At 41.4% G+C, this 21,578-nt stretch overlaps 1 protein-coding gene across 6 annotated transcripts in view; it reads right to left on the reverse strand.

Moving 5' to 3' along the window:
* Positions 1 to 21,374, reverse strand: part of kcnc2 (potassium voltage-gated channel, Shaw-related subfamily, member 2) — a 95,403-nt gene extending 74,029 nt beyond the window's left edge. For 2 of the 6 annotated variants that reach the window (XM_056367168.1, XM_056367169.1), the window contains exon 1: positions 20,266 to 21,374. In XM_056367168.1, the coding sequence (XP_056223143.1) occupies positions 20,266 to 20,820 (555 nt within the window). In that variant the 5' untranslated portion in view covers positions 20,821 to 21,374. The remainder of the gene's footprint in view (positions 1 to 20,265) is intronic. The other 4 variants (XM_056367171.1, XM_056367167.1, XM_056367166.1 and 1 more) reach the window with 2 other exon arrangements.
* Between the last annotated feature and the right edge of the window lie 204 nt (positions 21,375 to 21,578).

Below are 21,578 nucleotides of genomic sequence, written 5' to 3' on the forward strand. Positions count from 1 at the left end.
GAGAAATTTAAGCATGCTTGGTTTCAGAGGTACAAGGATTTATTGGATGGTTGCTGCACTTCAAAACAATAACATTTGAAGGCTTAAAACAACCTAACAAACAAGCATTTTCCTAAAAGGCGACTTCTGGCAGGCGTGTGAGCACTGACTGTCCTCTCTCAGGAGCAAAGGTGGAAGTAGTGCGATGTTGTTATTCTTCAGCAGGAATCTCTCAGGCTTACAGAGTGAACACCTCAGACACCAGACCCCCTGATTTGCTTCCAGCCTCCTACCATCAGCAGTGGCCTCTTCCAGGTATGATATTAATCTTTCCTTAACCTTCTGCTTCAAAAATAAAAACCGGGCGAATACAGTCTTGTGCTCTAACAAAAAGTGACAGAAGCAAGCAGGAGCTCGAGAGGACATTAGTGTTGGATTCTCGGTTTCTCTAGGTTACAAACTGTTGCACACATGGCACATCACGGTCCGAGGAGCCTCAGCACTGTGGATAAGAACATGGAGTAAATGTGTAAAATGCGTGTCTGCCTTAAGTTGAGAGTTGTTGTGAACTTACAGCGAGAAGAGAGATATCTCCTCAGGCGTGGGCCCTTTAACCTCTTCATTCAGAGGCGGGACTGTGTCTTTGTACCAGCAAACCCCTGGTGGTTTTTACTGAAGAGCAAACGCACCCAGGCGTGAATGTCCTCCTCTGTCTGCGAGCCCAGTGAAGAAGAGGAGGCTGCGAGAGTGGAGGGCTCCTCTGGGTCCCCAGGAGCCTGAATCCAGCAGAGAATTACTAATAGGATTGGTTCTGCCAGGTCGGTATCAGTGAACCATAGAAGAAGACTCAGACAGACAAAGACTCCTGCGCTGCACCGGGGGATGGGGTCGGCTCGTTTTCCCTTCAGTCGATCCATAAAGCCGATTCAAGGGAACAAGACATTAATAGTTTCTCCATTTAGAAATGCAATTCCTACTGTTGTAGTGTGAAAGCTGACATATCCAAGTCTTCAGACAGTTGAAATAAACATATAAACCCTTTAAACTGACCTCTGAGGTACGGTTAGTTTGTTCTCAAAATAATTTCTCAGTATGACTATTAAACATCCTCCCTAAACGTTCATTCTTCCAGCTGAAACCAAAGGCACCGTTGTGCAGCGGCGCCACACCACAGCTCAGTTTCCCAAGGCTGGTAGGGATGGAGAACCATGTCACGCTTGTATTAAAAATAAATCTGAGGTATATTCTTTATTTAATATGTTCAGCACACACTGTCCTCAGTCTGCAGGCCCTGATCCCCACTCACTTTTTCTCTCATGTACTGAAGACTTTCAGTCCAGAATGAAATATCCACCATTTGAATGATCTAAACTGGTGCTGGTTTCAAAAATCAAATGCCTGGTTTATTTTATTGATCTTGTTGTTTGTTTTTTTCTAATAATGCCGACAAAATGCACCATCTGGACTGTGACACTTAAGGGTTGCTATAGCTATAATTTAATTGACAACAAATTGGCAACAAAGAACACAGTGATTTCTTGATTTTATAAGATTATTAGCTTCAAATTTTAGTTCTGCTGTAAAAGCCAATGAGTTTAAAGAAGCATTGTTTTTTTTTTCCAGTTACAGGCAACAGAACGAGCTATAAGCACATAATTGTCATTTTATCACCTTAAACTCTATAACACTTTCTAGCAAACAGCTGCTTATTTACACATCCAGCAGTTACGAAGCAGCGTTATCAGTCATTTGGACTCATTTCTGTAACCCTGTCTCCTGGAATATAATGTTGCTATACAACTGAACTGCAAAGTCAAATTTATTTTGTAGGAAACAATCAGTGGTGTTCAGAGGTAACGTATCCTGTGAATGAGTGAAGCCTCACATGTATCAACAACAGCAGAGTCAGGGAGGTGGTGGGGGTGGATGGCCGGGGTTCACACCGCAGGTCCCACCTGTTGTTAGGGTTAGGTAACAAAAGTCCTTCGGTTAAGGTCAATGAAAAATCAAGGATTTTGTTAAATGTAAGTAAACAGGTTGTGTCCAAAGTTTAATAATTCTGTGGTCACAAAAATAGATATTGTACTGCAAGTATGTTCAGTACCAATGCATTTGCAACTTGCCAAATGTGTAAATTATTAACATATCTTCAATATGTTAATTATGTTTCATACAAAACATATTTTCTGTAGCAGTTAAGTTTTTAGGAGAGTTTTTAGAGCTTTTTTCCTGTGAGTGAATCAAAACAGTAAAGTAAGAGGCAGCAAAACCAAAACAATGAACTGAAAAATGCTACAATGCACCATAACTAAGCTGGTGATCATTCTCTTTGGGGTTGTCACTACGAGCGACCCCTTCACGTCACCCTTTGTTAAGATATAACTATCGATTACTGCAGTCTGAGCAAGCAGTTGTTATTCTGACATAATATTTGTTTGAAGGAAGATTGGTTAAAATGTATCTTATTCATATGGAAAAAGTCTCTTTTTCCCCCTAAAAACATGTTAAATGAAATTACCAGGTAGTTGTTCAGGCTTACTTAGTGTCCATAAAAAAGCATTTTGATTGGAGCAAATCAGATTGTAGGTTGTATCAATCAATACCATGTTTTCCCAAAATAGAAATATACAGTAGTATTTATAAAATAAACTCCCGATACAGTATGTTGCATACCACGATCGACCGCATATCATAGTGTGAGGGGAGTTTGAAGAGAGTGGAGGATTCTTCAACCCAACAATGTTCTAAGCTTCAAATAAAACAAGCTGCAAGTCCCACGAGGAAAAGTGTGAGGCAGGCGCAAGTGAAGGAAGTTCACAGTCTCTTAAAAGTTCATCAGCAAAGGCAACTGATGTTTACAGCATCTAAAAGTCTCTTCACCACATACGCAGAGATTTAAGACTTAGCGCTACATCTGAGTTGTTATTTACACTTTTGCAATGGTGGATATTTCAATCAAATTCCCGTCGTATCCTTGATATTATTAGCTCAAAAAAAAAAATCCATTCTCTGTCTCCTGCAGATTTTCTTCCGAGGAAATTTGCAAAGCTACAAAAAGGAACATTTTCCAGAGCTCCGCTTCCTGCCTGACTATGTGTTTTTGTGCCAGAGGGCAGAGGCAGTGCACTGACTCTTTGTACAGTTAACTTTTTTTTTTCTGAGAAGACCTCCAGGGAGGTTTCTGTTACTGACTGCAGTCGATATCAGGCTGGCAGAGACTGCATTACCATATGTCATCATCATCAGCCAGAGACTCCTGACAGTTCGGAGAGAAGTTACATTAACAGTATTTACAATAACAGTTCCGTAGAAAAGCGGCTGCTGTGCTTGAGTCTGTTCTCCGAGGTACAGCACCTCACAGAGCTTCTTTTCATGCCGTTACTCCCTGAGCCACGGCGTCTCTCACGTTCAGTAGATGGCACAGGTCAAAGATGAAAACACATTCGAGTGAGAACAAAGAGATGGTTCTGCTTATAACACTACAACACAAAAGTCAGTCCTAAAACTTCAACACTGCAAGGTAAACGGATATAATTGTTGATACGTTTGAAAATACTGCTGTCAAGTTATGCCAGAAGATAAAGTCAAGAGACGTTTTGTTGTTGTGGAGTTAATAATTTTGCTGCTAATTTAAAATTAACAACAGACAGCAATTTCCATTCAGATCTGAGCTAGTTCTGGGTGATAACTCTTCGAATCAATATCACAGCTTTCACCTTGATTATGATTAATGAACGATTACTTTGGAGCTAAATCGATCTCTCTTTCGCTTTTCAAGAGCCATGCACTCTTCAGATCTAAATGTCGGTTTTGATAGTTTTCCGGTTAATTGCAGAAACCCTAGTCTGAGCGCAGATGTATGAAAAATTCCCCGGTGCTTTTCAGACAGCGAGCTGATAGCACTACATCACCCCTCTGTAATTTAACAGCTGCACTCGATTCTACTCAAGACCTGTAACATATGCTACATGTTGCTATCCTACTGTAATCTCATCACATAGTATAATGGATGTGTCTGTAGATTAAAGGATAGGGTTGGCAATATTATACTAATACTTCTGTTCTTTAAGAACACCAAACATATAAATGAGCTCAATCATTTTCTAAAACAACTGGGCACTTTAGGTTTTAGCAAATGTTATCCAAACAGGAGTAGTGCATTTGTTAGGGACTATTTTGCGTGGTGGATTAATCCACATTTGGTGCTCTAGTGAACAGGAGGATAGTGTGTGTGGGATTCAGTTAAAATGAACTACAGTGTGAATGACCATGGTAATGAAGGAACATGTCACTTTGTGCAACAGTGTGGCTCTATAACACAGAGGAATAAGATACATCAGGCTTTGGATACACACACAATATGAAGGATCAATGCATGGTTGGTTTTGGATTTGGTTTTGATGGGATTTACAATATCACCTGATTTACAGTATCTTTTAAAAGAGGAAACGATTAGCAGTATGACAATGTGGCAAAAATTAGCCAAACAACCATAAATATTGTTTATTAGTGAACACCAGACAACATTCAAGACTGTCATTTGATAAAAGCTTGTAGCCATATCTAACATTCACTGCTGGTGAATATTAGACACTCACATATCAGTAAAATCAGCTCCTGCACAATTCTCCTTGGTGTGGTTTCTGTGGTTGTCATGGTCACATAACAACCTTGACGAACTATAAAAGTTCAAACCACTGCCAACTCAGGTGGCAGTGGAAAATAACTGTGGTACCTTAGCAACTACCACGCTTACAGTGGAATGTGGCAGAGGTAAATGCTAACGGTCTGAAAGCAGCTTTATGCTCCTATGTTATGTCACAGATTGATGTTACCAATGTGAATGGTGAAATCGAAGCAGAACATTTATCAATACACATCATTAAAGGCTTAGATTAGGAATATCTTGTATGTTTAACTTTGTGTGTCCACTACTATAAATCCTCGTTTTTCAATATGACCAGTACTTACTGACTTCCAGTGTTTCAGGTCCCATATTTTCCTCTTCTCCTGTGTCTCATTTGAAGTGTTGATCCATAAGAAGATATATTTGTGGTTTTAAGAACCAAAAACCATCTAAATGTAGTTTTACATCTCCTCTCCCAGGCTTCTCTCTGGACCTCTAGTAACAACAGGTCAGTGAGCCAATCAGAAGAGAGCAGGCTCTGAGCCTCTCTTCTGATTGTTTTCTGAGTGATCTAATAAATATACAGCAGATTTCAGGTAAACACTCAGAGAAACCAAATCCTGCAAGGTTCGATCGTGCATCCAAGTGGGCGGGGCTTGGGGATTAGCTGAGAGTGGCGACTGCTTTATTGCGACATCACAAATCACTGCATTTCTCTGTAAACTGAGGCTTGATACTTTCACAGTATTAATACAGAACCTAGACCTGCTTTATAATCAAACAACACATGGACATCTGCCTTTAGACTATATGGACCTTTAATAATTTGTAAATATTGTTATTTGACTCTCATACACTTTTACTCTTGATGTCCAAATCTGTTAGCACTTAATAAAAACATTTAATGTGTCTTGTTTTTCCCCAGGTGGTGAGGCACCATGTTAAGGCGTGTGCAGCCATGACACTCCTGTGATGCACTGGTTGAACTCTTTTACAGTCAAACTGTAGAGGAGTCATTATCTTGAAAAGCATCTACTCCTTTTTCACTATTAGTCCCTCCAGCTGCCCACATCTTGCTGTCCACCGCTGTTTCTCGGTGTGTTGATTTGGCTCAACATGTCCTCTAATTGAGCCCTGCTCACTCAGAGGCGGCTGCATTAAACAGTGGATCCTCTTTAAAGTCTCGGTCTTTGAACCAGTGTAAATGATCAGCGGGCAGAGCTGAAAGCCAGGGGTTGACCCAGCAGGGTAACCAGGAACGCAATTAGCATCAGACAAAGATACCAAGAAAACTGCAACATCCAGTCCATTACCATTCCCCGCTGTGTTGGGACAGAACAACCAACATGTTTTACAGCTTCAATCGAAACCAAAGCTGTCAAAGAGGGTCAGCCGGCAACTAGTCACCATTATTACGAGATGACAACTCCTTCTGTGAACATCACGCCCCTGTCATCTCTTTGCTGGTGTGACATTTTCAGTTTGCAGCCTGATCCTCATCTGTGCCTAGGAGTGAAGTTTCCCACCATGTTTATTTGGGATCAGGTTTTCAAATCAAAGCTGTGAGGGCGGCTGAGCTGTCTGCTGTCACCCAAGAGCCTACCGTGATATAAATGTGAGTATGAACACCTCTCTAAGAATGTGGCTTGATCTTTGCCTGTCAAGTCTGGATGGCTCTCTGGGTACATTCCTACCAAATGTGAGTTAATCTAAGCAGTGGGAGAGGGTTTCTTCAATACTTACTCTGTGGCTTAAAGGCAAAAAAGGTCTGAAGGCTGCGCAGATTAGACTGCAGCAGCCTTCAGTTGCTAAGTGACGGGTTATCAAACCCTAGACAAAGGACTTGCACAGACAGAGGTATATATTTTTTATTTAAGTGTGTGTCTATTGCCGTCAAGTCAAAACTTCGTATCTCAAGAACGTTCACTTTTCATGAACAAAGAAAATATTTTGATTAGCTTGATGATGAAGCATGTTGTATTTAAACAATCATTTTTTTATATTCCAGTGTGAAGCAGGTTTTATCTACATATGTAAACACAATCATGTACTTCTGTTTGACCAGCAGAGTACATGTTTCTATCCTAGTGTTAATAGTCAGATAGCGAAATGATCATCATCATATTGACCCTTTTTTCATTTCAAGCTGCACCAATGAATCTCGTATGCAAATGTAATATATGTGCATATATTGAATTTCCATATATGAAATATATAAACATTAAATAAACATATGTAACAATTAACTGTAAAACCTATTAGAAATAGGAACAATTTCATATATTGACATATACATCTAGCCCATATATATGGTTATATTCTAAAAATATGTTACACCCCCCCCACACACATAAGCGTATAGCATTGTTATACGTATGCTGTTTTAATAAACTAGCATATATAAATGTAATATATTGTTAAAATGTATGCTTGTTACGTGTTATACTATATTATGTACATAGATGTACTGTATATGTAAATATACAAATTTGGGATTTATGCAGTTATATCATCCCCTCATAGGTGACATATGGCAACATCACTCTTGATACTGGGACATGTGTCATATTAGATTAATAATGGAATAAAAGTCTTTCAGCTGTTAGATTTGGTTTTACAACCTGCATCTTTAATGTTTTGCTCTTACTTTCTCTCTCTCAATTTCATGTCCAGCAGTAACAGGCAGCTGTTTAACAAAAAATGCTCTGCTAAATTGACTCTGCACAACGTGTCCAGCACCAAACAGCGGACAAAGTTAGTAACAAGCCAGTGAACATAGTGGAAAATTAGCAGCGAAAGAGCAAGAATTCCGTTCTGAAGAACGGAGCTAAAACATGAATACTACGCTGGTCATGTGACCAGAAACATGACATCAAAAGATGCTAAAGTTGCCCCACGCCTACTGGACATGTAAAGTGGCAACTGCTCGCCAACAGGTTGGCTACAGAACATCAGCTTCAGTACAGTATATCAGGTGATAACTTGTCAGTATGTTTACTTACAGTCATGCAGCCCCCAAGTGGCCAAACAAAGATTTCATTCAGGTTGAACAAAAGAAACTGAAGTTCTTAAATGTTGAATGTTCTTTGAACACAAATAAAATGGTCAAAAAAAAAGTTTTTATTTAGATCAAGAACTTCAGATCAAAGATAGAAAACAAGATTGTGAATCTGACCAGACATTTCATACCAGTTTTCAGTTATTCATACTGTTGATAGTTGGTTCCAAAAAAGTACTGACTTTCAATACCTTAATAATTCAGTACCCTCCAATAACTTCAACTAGATTTCTGACAGTTCATGCTTGACCTGTAAACAGCAGTTGACAAAAAAATCTCAACTTAATGTCCACTTACTTGCTTGTTGTCAAACATGTCAAAAGTTTAAACATCTACATCCAAAGTTTCCTGAGCAAACTGCCGATGAAGGATGTGTGATATGGTAGATAGCAGGAGCACAAGCAAGTAAACGGACCTCGGATTAAAACGGTTTAACAACTGTTTAGATGTCTTTTGACAGGCCAAGAAAAAACTAAATCAGTACTTACTGAGGAAATCTTGTCAAACACTATGATCAAATACAAGGGGATGTGAATAAAATCATTAACAACACATTATTTTCTTATTTAATAAACTGCAGCAGTAAAAATTGACTGTTGAATCATGAAATACATCGAGCAAAGTGGAAAATCTAACTTTGGAGCCATTTAAGAGAATTAAGGAAAATAATGGAAACATGAGGGTTCAGCTGCTTAAACCCACACTTATCCTGCTTCCCCTGAATTCACACTGTACTCTTAGACAGCGACTCTGCTACAGTCAGCCAACTGGGGCGCAGAGTCAAGAAACACAAATCAGCCTGAAAGTCTGATTTATTAATTACCTTTTAATGCGTGAGCCTCGGGGTTGTGCAAACGGTGCCAGAGAAAAGAACTTTCAGTAAATCCATTGTCCTTGGGAAGAGCTCAATCTTTCAGAGTGAATGGATAAGCATTAATTATTCAGCATTCAGCCCAAACAAACGGCACATCTGTTGCAGCTCTCGGAGCCCAGGGACCACAGCAGGGCCCCTCCTGGCAGTCGATGGGCAGCGCACGGAAGACGGAAGGAGCACACCTTTAGCATGCATGCCATCACATCCATAAATGCATGATACAGAACTCTTATCTAACCCATTCCTAAGTGCACTTCTGACTGTGAAGCGCTACTATCTACTGTATAATCCAGTATCTTTCAGAGTGTTCTCCTGCCGAGATGGACATCAAAGAACGAGACCTAACTCCTCTTTGATCTGTTCCATTTTCAGCAGAGCTCCTCGTGGTCTCCATTCAAGGTGACATTCGTTTGTGTTTGCAAATTGAGCAATAAAGCTCGACCAAATGCATTTCCACCCACCGTGCCTTCATTCTCAGGTGACTGTCACTCTCTTCTCGCACGTGTTTCCAGTACATACACACAACATTTTAACACTTCACATGATCTGATGACTAAGCTTTGTGTTGTTACTCTTTTCAGAGGTGCACCAGTAGAAGCTCGGCCTGGTTGTTGTGGGAAGACGGTGGGTGGGAGTGAGTTAATAAATGCACTACTCGTATCAGATGCTCTGTTGAATTAACACCTGTAGAAACCTTTAACAAGACAAAGAGGAGTGCTGCCGTCATGGAATACATGCACTTTTTTCTCATGCTTCAAAATGCTTCATTCAGAATCAAATGCGCATCATGCCGACTGGTGTCCAGTTGCTGCAGTTTTAAAAACGTGAACTTTCGGCTTTTCTTCTTGGTGCTTGCTGTTCCGTCAAGGATGAACAGATCAACGCAGCAGTGACTAGCCACAATCCATTACTCTTATATCCACCAAGAAATCAGTCACAGACACAGTTTAAGGCCTCAGAGTAACATCATCATCACGTGTGCCAAATCTGACACTGCTGTGTAATAATCCAAAAGTCACTTTGCAAGAGACACTGAGGATGTTCCTCATTTTGGTGGAAGGGTGTGTGAATGTGTGTGTGCGCATTAGGGAGTGAGAGGGTGAGACCAACAGACAGACACAGAGAGCAAGGCCTGATGGGATACAGTGTATAGCAAGCAACTGCAAGGCAACGGATCCAATCATGCATGCTGAGCGAGTCTCCTTCATGAAATATCCAACAGGACTCTCTCTCTTTTCTGTATGCATACACAGACAGCTTCCTGCTCTTCATTTTTGTTTATGGTGGATGCTCACTGACTCATCATATGAATAAACATCTCTCCTGCTCATCTATTTCACCAATTCATAAAATACAACAGTAACAAAAGTGGGTGGGTTTTATTTATCAGGTTTTTTGGTCGATGTTCTGGGTGGTGGTGCTTTTTTGGCTACAACAAACTGAACAGAAGAATGGTTAAACCGCACAACAACCACTGCAGCTGGTTCGTGAAGCAAGTGAGAACAACAACTCCAGTTTATTACAACATGGATCATATTTTTGTAGTTGTGGCCATCTTTTCTATTGGTTCCAATTAGAGTTGATCTGATTCCAATACGGGCATTTGCGGGTAAGTGACTGTAAGCACTGATCCAATGCCACATAAATGTATTGATAAATTTCATAATTCCACACCCAGATAAAAAAAAAAAAAAAAAACTGCAGTTTTCCCATAAAACACGGCACTGCACTAAAACAGTAGTCTACACTGGAAGTTGCGCTGTACAGTCACTGGCAACTACTATCATAGTGGGGTGAATAAGAATGGACTTTTTGTAAATAGCATAATGTTACCCATTGGCCGAGGTCACTAATAAGCGGACTGTAGTCTGGGTCTAGACTGATAACTGACTTGAGTCTGACAGTGAGAAACACATATGAAATAAATCGTAGAGCTGCATATAACAGTCGGCTACAACAACCACACATTTGCAATTCTTAGGCTTATTCTGTCATGTCCAAATTTGAAATTTTGTAGCTACATTAACTTCCAAGAGCATCCATATCCAAACTTCAAGACTTCCTCTCATATACGTACAGGTGATGTCACAGATGTTACATGATCACATTGTTCTACATTCAAGGACTGGGTTGGGGGAAAAAAACCCCAATTCTGATTCAAATCAATCATCATTTGAATAATCCGCTGTTGATTCATAAAATCCTGAGATTGATCTTCTACTATACGTTTTTTAGTCTCCTGTGGATGTGTGACTGAAGGCACAGGTCTACAGGAAGATGTGTGGATAAATTTCAGATTTTAAAAACTATGATGACGGTGAAGAGCGAGACAAAAGCAAACCCATAAGCAAGATATTCAAGAAGAAGAAGCTGTGTGCACCTGTTGGTTCAAACTGTAGCCGGTGCACCGGGGCACACTAGCAATGCACATTACTGACCTACCTATTATCTCTGGAGATGTGTGTCTGAACTGTTGGTCACATTAAATTAAACACTGCGTTAATATAACTGCTTTGGGGTCCATTTGTAATGTAAACATCAATATTTTTAAGAATGCACCTGGTTAGAGGAACAATTTACAGCATCAGTTTTGAGAATCTTCATATCCGAGCAAAGTTGGTATCGTAACTGAATCAATGTTGAATCAACTTTGGAAATCAGTAACAACACCCAGCCCTGCTACATTCTGTATGTTTGAGAAGGTAATCACAGAGACCAAAGTGCACCACTGACAGCACAAAATGCAATGTATGAACATCAGCGTGATGAGCGCTTACAACAAAATAATTGACATTACATTTAACAGAACCAAAGCTGTTAATGTGAAAGTCTTACTCACACTAACTTCACTCCTAATTACCATAGCTGCAGCCGTCTACACTACTCCTGTACACTGAGCTATTATAGTCAACCAAAGCAGCACAGGATGATGATTGGCGGGGCATATTAACGTGACTGGCAGCCGCTACAAACATGCCCAGCGGCGTGCCGTCACCGCCCACGCTCGGGCAGCTATTTGCCCTGCTCTCCTACCCAGCGTCAGATCTGCTGCTGTTTACACATCAGACTCTGTTTACTCAGCGTGGCCTTGTCGTCTACAACCTCAGACTCTGCACAATGTGATTCAGCAGGGCCTTCTGATGAGCCCTCATGCACCTGTAGCCCTGACAGGAGCAGAGAATGTGAGGATGCTGAAGCACATCACCATGCATCACCTCTGACAGCAATAAGGAAGCAGTTAAAGAGACGCGCACACATGGATCAGTTGTGTTAGTGACGCTCCAACGCCCTCTTTTTGCATCGCTGCTCCAAGACTAACAAGCTGGCACGCGAGGGGTTACTGAGCAATAAGGGTTCATGGTCGAGCAGGTTTCTGAAATCAATCAGTTTCACAGACCGGACAGATCTGAATGAAAACAGGCCGTGGTGATGAGCGATGATGTTGCCATGACAACAGGCAGGCTGAGCGTGCAGCCTGGCTTTGGTGTCTTCAGGCGTGCGGCAGGCGGCACCCAGACGGTTTGGGTTTTTAACCTCTTAAGTGGCAGAAAGCAAAGCTGCAGTCTCAGATGGGATCATGGGAGGAAGGGGGTGAAGGGTGGGTGGGTGGGTGGTGGTGGTGGTGGTGGGGGAGTTGCGGTGTGTGTGTGTGTGTGTATGTGTGTGTGTGTGGGGCTACAAAGTCAGGCATCAGTTAAAACCTCTGCCTCAGAGCACAGACATGGGAAATGAAAAAGGTGGTGGGTGTTATTTCTTTTTCTCTCCTTTTTTGTTACCATCCCAATCCAGCAATGGCCAACTACAGAGACATGAGAGGGACAAACAAACAGATTAACACATAGGAGAATATATACACTTACAGACACACAGACACAAACACACAAGCACACAGACACACTCTTTTCCTTTTCAGAAACACAAGCATGAACATACAGGTAAAAATCAAACAGAAATTCTCACTGTCTCACTCAGACGAGTGAACACACCAACAGCCGCTGTGAAAACATACTGCATACAGATTAAAGAGGCAGCACTGAGAGTGAGGAGAGAACAGGATGGCTACAACAATAGAAACAGCGTGGGGAGCCCAGAGAAACACGCCTGCTACCGCTGACTGCTGGCACATGAACACTCGTGGATGGGCTGGTTAAAGGGACAGATCAGACTCGTGGGTTTTCAACTTACCTGGAGAAACAATCCCATGAAAGGTTTTCTGACAGCTGAGCTGACACTGAGCTGCAGTCTGACGTCAATTAGTACAGTAGTGAAGAAGCTTCCATATGAAGAGTTGTGGAATTAATTCATGTAAACACATGATACAGTGATGGAGAGGACTGGTGAGTCCCAAAATGAAGGCCACATTTCCCATAAACCTTTTAACAAGTGTTGTAAAGAGCCTGTTTTCCTGACAGTGCACTATACCATGTGTTTCACTGAAGAGCAAGTTAGGAGCTGTTTTTAAGCTAGCATTGGAAACTCTGAATGTTTTTGCTGTGTTTAAATTAAAAATTTGATGGGGCCCCCTGGTGGCCTAGAGTGTTTAAGGTGCAGGCTGTGAATTGCAACACGAGTGGTTTGTGTCTGAGCTTTGTTACATGTCATTCCCCGTTTGTCTCTACCCTCATTTCCACTGATCTCTACAAAGAAATCCTGCAGCTGATTTATGTGTTGCACTCTCTAGCACCGCTGCCATTACTGTGGTGGCAGAGTGGAACTGAACACATTTACACTGACAGCCACAACAGGAAAGACATGTCCGTAAAAACAGGTAGGAAAAGCTTATTTGTAGCCTTCCACTTAAAGAAAAAAAAAAACACAACCCCTCTGGAATAAGTTGATACTGCCTAAGTAATTATATCAATTATTCTATTCTGTATTTAATAGAACATACATGATGCTTAGATAAATGCATGAACAAAGATATTGGGACCCTTAACCTAATACTGTAGCACATCCTTTTGAGGCCATCGCTGCAACAAGTGCTTTTTGTAAGAGCTTCTTAATTGAATATCTACATACGGTAACAAATTACAGGAAAATCCCTGAGTAAATGAGTGGATAAACAATGAATTCAGATGCACCCACACAGGTGCACTGTGTGGTACAATGAAGCAGTTAACATCCCATCATGCTTTGTGGCATTGTGTATAAAAATGCTGAGCAGGCCTAACTGACTCTAATTTTGTGACAAGATGCAGGAGGAAAAGATCTAGGTGGCTTTGAAAGAGGGTTCATTGCTGGGGCACGGGTGGCAGCAGCTTCAGTCACAGATGCTCAACGGGCTAAAGTGACATCTGCATGTAGATCTATGGAAAAGACGTCAGTAAACAGGGGCGGACATCACCGTCGACAGCACACATTTGATGAGCATGATGCTCATGCATTAGTGCGATATGTATCAACGTAAATCAGACTGAGTCAGCGAGAAACAGTGCGTCATAATTACTTAGAGATATTGTGGTACGCTGCAGTGCACAAACCCCTCATGACAAAGATGAATGCACATCTGAGAATTCAGTGATGCAAAAACCAGCAGCACTGGTTTAACAAAGATGTGGCAAAAGTGATATGGTCAGATGAGTCATCTTTCATCTTACTCTCCACAAGTGGCTGAGTACACAAAGAGAACGGTACCTGAATGCTTGACCCTACAGTGAGGGGATCCAGTGGCTTTGTTACACTGTGAGGGGCGTGGCTTATGTCCACTTGTCCCTTTAGAGGGAAGGGTCACTGCAAATCCATACAAAGTTGTTCTGAGTGATCACCTTTAACCTATGATGGAACAGTTCTATCCTGATGGGAGTGGACTCCTCCAGGATCACAATGCCTCCATAGGGCGGGGGGGGGGACTAAATATTTTGATGAGTATGAGAATGGTTGAGGTCTGGTGACTGAAGGCCACAAAATTTGATTCACATCAACATGTTAGACAGTGTCTCCACCACCATCATCAAAACACCCGAAGGGAAAATCTTTTACAAGAATGGCTCATCCCTCCAATAGAGTCCATAGACGTGTAGAATCAATGCCAAGGAGGACTGAAGCTGTTCTGGTGGCATGTGATGACCCAACACCTGACTGACATTTAATGTTGGTTATTCCTTTAATTTGTCAGCCGTCTGTTGATGAACATTTTCACTCTTGTGTTCCGATGGCACATTGTGTTACCTAATGTAAGTTTCTCATGTTAAAATGCCAACTGGTCATGAGAAAAACTTATAATAGCACAGCTCAAAACCAAAATGGCCAAAAAAATAACTTTTCTAAGAAATTAGCTATTCCAATGTGAGGAACTGCCAAAGAACCATGAAACATTGGAGAACCAACATCCCATCTAAAGAGTTAACACAACTTTTTAACTGTGGAAAACAGAGTTGGCCTTTAGACTAACACAAACCATATGATATCTTCAGCACCTGTAATAGTGAGTATGATATAATGACTTGGAGCCTTATTGCAAATGGTGATTGATTGTCGAATGATGATCACTGTTCATAGGACACACACGATTCACCTGGCCATCTTTCTATTCACCGCTACGTTTAATGTCACTTCTGCAGTTATAGAGCACTTTACAGCTAATACCGTCAGCTCTGTGATGTCAGGGTCAAAGGTGAACTGTGTAAGAGGACTGAGATTTCCACTGGCACGGGTCAGCAAGCTGGAATCACACCTTTCATTTCCATGGAGGATAATTCCACATTACCCTCTGCTAACGCCTTGTCAGGGGGCGGATTAGTGTCCTAAGGGCCATCTTTTAGTCACACACGCTTGCTTTCACACACACACTTCATCACTCCTCTTTGTTTCATACACACACACACACACACAGGTTTTCTCCACCCACGAGTTGTGTATTAAAAAGGTTAATCAAACCCAGCTGTCCTTTATTAAAAGAGGAAACATTTTGGCATCAAAGAGGACACCAAACTAAGGTCTGATGTGGCTGAAGACAGAACATCGTCATCAGGGAACGTGGCTCACATTCAGATGACAGAGTTTTGAAGACACTGACACAAACAGATGCTTCTGAGTTGTACTGATGGCCTGACTTCATTTCTATGTATGCATACTGGGATGTGTTGTAAACACAAGCATTCAGCTCCTTCAACTTCTTCCTGCCAGTCAAGCATTGCTGAAACTATATGGGACCTTTAAACATAGATTTAGCTGTATGAATTATGTTTGTGTGAATCTCAAAGTTTCAGGATTTCTAAATATTAGACTCTGGAAAGTATTTTCAAGTGATAGAGTACGCATCCTGCATCAGTATTCCTCTCACACACAGACAAACCTGCCGTCATCCTCACTGAAAGTTTGCTGAAGGATTGTGAGAGGAGGACAAGTTATACAGGACGAGGTCAATGCCAATATGACCCTCACCAAGTACACACACACACACGTCCCTCCCTTTTCATTAAAAATGTCAATGGGAGACAGACTTCATTTGGCCGACAGCGGAAACAATTAAATATTGATTGAATAAACAGGCTAAGCTGATCACTGAAACCAGTCAACAGCTGCACCTCTATTCTCCAAAACTAGGGTTTTGTGACCCTAGTTTTTTACTTCTGGGAAGGATCCAACTCTAGGATATATTAACACTCAGTTTATATTACTTTTTGTAGACCTTGCACCTAATTCTTCACATTTTAATACATGTGTTTTATAGGTTTTTTTTTTTTTTTTTAATATATAAAAAAATGGGGTGATTGGTGAATTTCACCTCTTCAAAAGAAAACTCTACAATTAAAGATGTGTTTGTCTTTTCTCATCTGATAGCCTGTTATTTATTTAATTAAAAAAGGAAATATCTGGTTGATTTGGGCGTTCTAACTTTTTTTGTGCTTTGGCATTATTCAAACAACCAATAACATTTCCTTTCCTCAAACCTCAACCTCATAAGTTTGGTTCTAAATTAAGAGTGTAAAAATATTTGGCTGAACTTCTACATTTAGAACTAATGCAGGGCAAAGGAAAAATAAATGCATGACGGTAACTCTTATTAATGTGCACCGCTGTATACAACACTATAGCACCACAGATGTACATTATGATCACTGCATTAAACAGTAAGAACTAATGGGGAGACAAATAAAGAACAAACACTTTGTCATCATATTTTTTGACCAAATACAGTATAACCCTCTGACTGTGAAACATAAAACAGGTTCACAGATTTTTCTCTAAGTTGTTTTGGCAAATAAATACCCTCTAAAATGACTTTGAAATCATTAAACAATAGTTGAATTGTCCATTTCAGAAAGGATTTTAGACGACAGATCTTTTCATAGATGCCAACGGGAACAACAAGTTACTGTACCAGCAGCTAACGGTTATACCAATACAAATAAAAACCTGAGATCAGCCTCTGTATAAAACTTGTGCCCAGCTACCTGTAGCAGGATGCTTTCAGAGCACCATGACAAAACAACTCTAAGGGTTGTGTTGGTGCAAGTCGCTATGAGCTACAGGCAATAGGGGATCAAATATTAAGCAGGAAGTTTATAATAAGTTTTATAATATAAAGACTGTACAATTTTGTAATAATTTCTCCTCTTTAATGCCTGTGAATTTAACATTAAATTAGCACAATACAAAAGAGACGGACTACAAGGTAATCAAACTGACGTGTGCTTGTAGTTGTTTAACACGGTGCGTTGCCAGGTCACATGGCTATGTAACGCAGAAAAATTCAATCCAGCCCAAACTTATCTTTGCTGAAGCCTCCTGCAGCAGTATCAAAGTGCTGCTACTGGAAGAGTTTCAGTGTCCTGCGATGGACTAAATGATGTTTCATGGGTTTTAGATGTAAATAGAAAAATCAAATCTAGGGAAATTAGAATCAAATCTATATCACTACAAAATATCAGCTACCAGAAATGCAAATCAAATGTCAATTTCAAAATGTTTTATATACTGTCCCACCAATAGTAAATCTACACTTAATCAAATATACTGTACAGCAACAACAGGTAGCTGCACTACCCTCTAGTTGTTGAAATTTTCAAGCAAAATCCCCTCTGGCCACACCCCAATCAGTGATGTCACAGCAGGAACTTTAACATAACACATTAGTTTCAATAACTCAACACGTAAGCTTCAACAGTTGTGTTTGCTGCCTGTGACATCATGAAGTTATTAGAGTAGCTGCTTTGCATTAATATCCATTTACACAACATGACGTCACAGCCAGCAGTCATTCAGTGCTGTAATGTCAGCCTGCCGATCAGGGAATGATTTTCTGTCCATTACCCAGAATTCACCAGGAGCCTAAGGCAAGTTTAGCAGAGCCCCTGTCCTTTACAGGTAGTGGGAATCTAAAAAAGATTGGCTTGCTGATTCACTCAGACTGTGACTTTAACTATTCCAAAAACCTTTGATGAACAAGTGATGCGGTAATTAAGAATATCTGATGGTGCCATTTTCTAACAACTAACCAACTAATCTTAGTAGCCACTGTTTGGAACTGCACCCCACCCATAAAACATCATAATCCAGACTTGTCATGTCGCAAAATTTACCATTATGCCTCAGTGTAAAAAAACGTCATGATTATCAAAAGTAAATGACAAAGATGCCACATGCTGCCTATCAGTTCATTCAGAGAGTATTCAGACACCTTCACTTTTGTGGCAGTTTTATGCTAAAATCACTCAAATTCATTCATTCCCCTCATCAATATAAACTCAATACCCCATTATGAAAAAGTGAAAACAGAATTAAAAATAGGACAAACTGAAATATCACATTGACATAAGTATTCAGACTTTTTCCTCAGTACTTAGTTGAAGCACCTTTGGCAGCGATTACAGCCTCAAGTCTTCTTGGGAATGCCTCAACAAGCTTTGCTCACCCGGATTTGGGGATTTTCTTCCATTCTTTTCTGCAGATCCTCTCAGGCTCTGTGAGGCTGGATGGGACCGACAGTGGACAGACATTTTCAGGTTTCTCCAGAGATGTTGGATTGGGTTCAAGTCAGGGCTCTGGCTGGGCCAGACATTCACAGAGTTGACCCTGAGCAACTCCTGCATTGTCTTAGCTGTGTGCTATGGGTCATTGTCCATTTGGATGGTGAATCTTCAGCCCAGTCTGAGGTCCTGGGTGCTCTGCACTTCACTCCATTCACTTTTCCCTCAACCCTGACCAGTCTCCCTGTCCCTGCTGCTGAAGACCCACCACCATGCTTTACAGTTGGGATAGTATTCAGGTGATGAGCTGTGCCTAGTTTCCTCCAGATATGACGCTCAGAAATGAGGTCAAACATTTCAATATTGGTTTCATCAGACCAGAGAATCTAGTTTCTCACAGTCTCAGAGTACTTTGGCTGCTTTTTTTACAAACTGCAGTAATGGTTGTCGTTCTGGACATTTCTCGCATCCCCACACAGGATCTCTGGAGCTCAACCAGAGTGACCATCGGGTTCTTGGTCACCTCTTACCAAGTCCCTTCTCCCTGATTGCTCTAGGTGGAGAGAGTCATGTAAGAATTATGGAGGATCTGAGCCTCAACACAATCCTGTCTCTGAGCTCTGCAGCAGTTCCTTTCTCCTCATGTCTTGGTTTTCGCTCCAATATGCAAGGACAGCTGTGAGACGTATAGACAGGTGTGCGTCTTTCCACGTCATGTCTAAATCAGCCAATTCTACCACAGGTGGAATCCAGTCAAGGTGTAGAAACATCTCAAAGATGATTGAGAAATGGGGAGGAACCTGAGCTAGATTTAAAGTGACAACAAAGTGTCTGAATACTTATGTCAATGTGATATATTAGTTCTTCGTTTATAAATTTGCAAAAAAGAAAAAAAAAAAAATCTGAAATTTTGGGTTCACTTTGTCATTATGGGATACTTAGTGTAGATTAATAAGGGAAAAATGAATTTTAAACAATTTTGGCAAAAGACTGCAACATAAAAAAAAAAAATGTGAAAAAAGTGACAGGGTGTGAAGACTTTCTGAATGCACTGCAAGTTTACATCTCTCCTACTCCCAGCATGTTGTGCAGCACTAATTTTGGAAAAGATCAAACCTCCACACATTTCATTCGTGTTCACCAGAAATTGAGCAATTCAGTTTTGAGCTGAAAGAAGCACTAAATAAGATGTGATGGGATAACTCAAACACTGACTGCTGAAGTGAAATTTCTAGAACTGTGACCCAATAAACAAAGCCTGTGGACTGGAACTGAAAAACTACAGTAAGACAGATATAGGATGCATGGTTAAAATAAACAAAATCAGACTGCAACAAATGTAGGCTACAGCCTCTGTTTGGCTCAAACCTACACACCTAAAATACAACATTGCTATGAATATCCATTTTGACAGAGTTAACACCTTGTTTGCTCATGACTAGTGGAAATTTCTGCTTATTTTAAAGTGAGAGTCGCACCTGTTCTCACGTCAGACTCTGAAACAAGAAGTTGAAATGAGTCAAAATAAGGCTGGTTACTTAGAGAAATAAAATACATCCAAGAGAAATAAAAGACATCAATATAATTCAAACAAAATGACCTGTTGAAAAGAAGTGATCCCACACCACCTCTCACATTTTTAGAGGAATGCAAGTTCTTGAGACTCTGCCAACTTATAAATGACTTACTTTACTCTCTTTGGATGATTGGTGGATAAAAATCACTTGTTGAGATGTGCGTTTCTGTGTAAAGAAGGTGTAAAGTGGGGGTTATTGTGTGCGTTTGGTGAGCCCCATACGCAGCGGTGCGCCCTTACCCTCGCCGCCCTAGAGGAGTAGGGATCCTCGAATAGATTCCAGATCACCGGCTGCCACTTCCTCCACAGGCTCACATTCCCGTCGGCAGCCACATCCTCAATGCCGAGCCTCTTCCCGATCTCGTCGTCCTCCTCCCCGTTGTCCACGTTGAGCTCGAACACGTCCAGAGCCTCCTCCGCGTCCCGGTGCTGCCGGTATGTCATCCAGCAACAGGGCTCCACGTCCGTCTCATCGATTCCCCAGAAGGAGAGCTCCTCCTCGAACAGCGGTCCGCACACATCGGCCGGGCAGTGGAGCTTCCCGGTCCGGTAGTAGTTGAGCACATAGGCGAACACACCCGGGTGGCGGTCGAAGAAGTACTCGTTGGTTCGCGCGTTGTACTCGATGAAGCCGGGGACTTGTTGCAGCTGATCCAGCACGGAGTCGATGTCCGAGTCGGAGGCGAGCAGCGCCAGTCGCGTCCCCGGCAGGGTCTTCAGGGTGGTTTTGTAGGTTTCGTGCCTGGTGCCCCCGACGTTGAGGATTATCCTCTCGTTGTCGTCAAACTTGCCCATTGCTCTGTATCAGACATGACTTGATGGAAAGCGGGGGAAGTTGGCGAGTGCAGTCCGGAGGTAACGGCGAGCCCGACGCGCACACACCCACAGTCCTGTTCAAAAAAGCTCCAGGATTTTGGCCGTAGTGCGCAGCATCTTCGATTTCACTCATCCGTCGCTTTCGTGGCTTTCTGGGGGGCCGAGGAGGATGTCCATCGTTTGTTTGGGAAGATTTTTGGGTCGTCGATCTGTATCCCTCAATCCGCTCAGACACTCAGTGCTCTCGGAGTGTTGAATGATCTCAACCGGTGGCTCCAAATAGACTGCGCTGCTGCTGCCGTTGCGCGTCTCCGGCGTCCCTGCCCTCTCCAAGACGCACAGCCGCTCGTCAGCTCGTCGGGCTCGTTACTCACAATATGTAACCATCGCGATTCCTCTCTAAACAAAAAGTAATGTCGGCTCTCTGACCATCACTAGCTGGGAAGAGTCAGACATTACATGGATGCTGCTTTGTCGTTTCTTTGCTTTAGGAAAAAATAAATAAATAAAAATCAGAGGAAGTTATCTTCAGGGAAATTAACCAGCGCTCTTCTCTAGTGCTGCTGTCACGATAAAAGAAACTGGAGGGGAAATTTCCATCCGGACTAAGGACGTTATCTCGTTTTAACCCGATTTAATTAACTACAACAATCACAAACACTACAATAACCGATTTGAGTGCTGCAGAATTGAACAAATAATTTAACAACTCTAAACTATCTAGAAATTAAAAGTAG

This window comes from Seriola aureovittata, chromosome 22 (assembly GCF_021018895.1).
Source record: "Seriola aureovittata isolate HTS-2021-v1 ecotype China chromosome 22, ASM2101889v1, whole genome shotgun sequence".
Lineage (NCBI taxonomy): Eukaryota > Metazoa > Chordata > Actinopteri > Carangiformes > Carangidae > Seriola > Seriola aureovittata.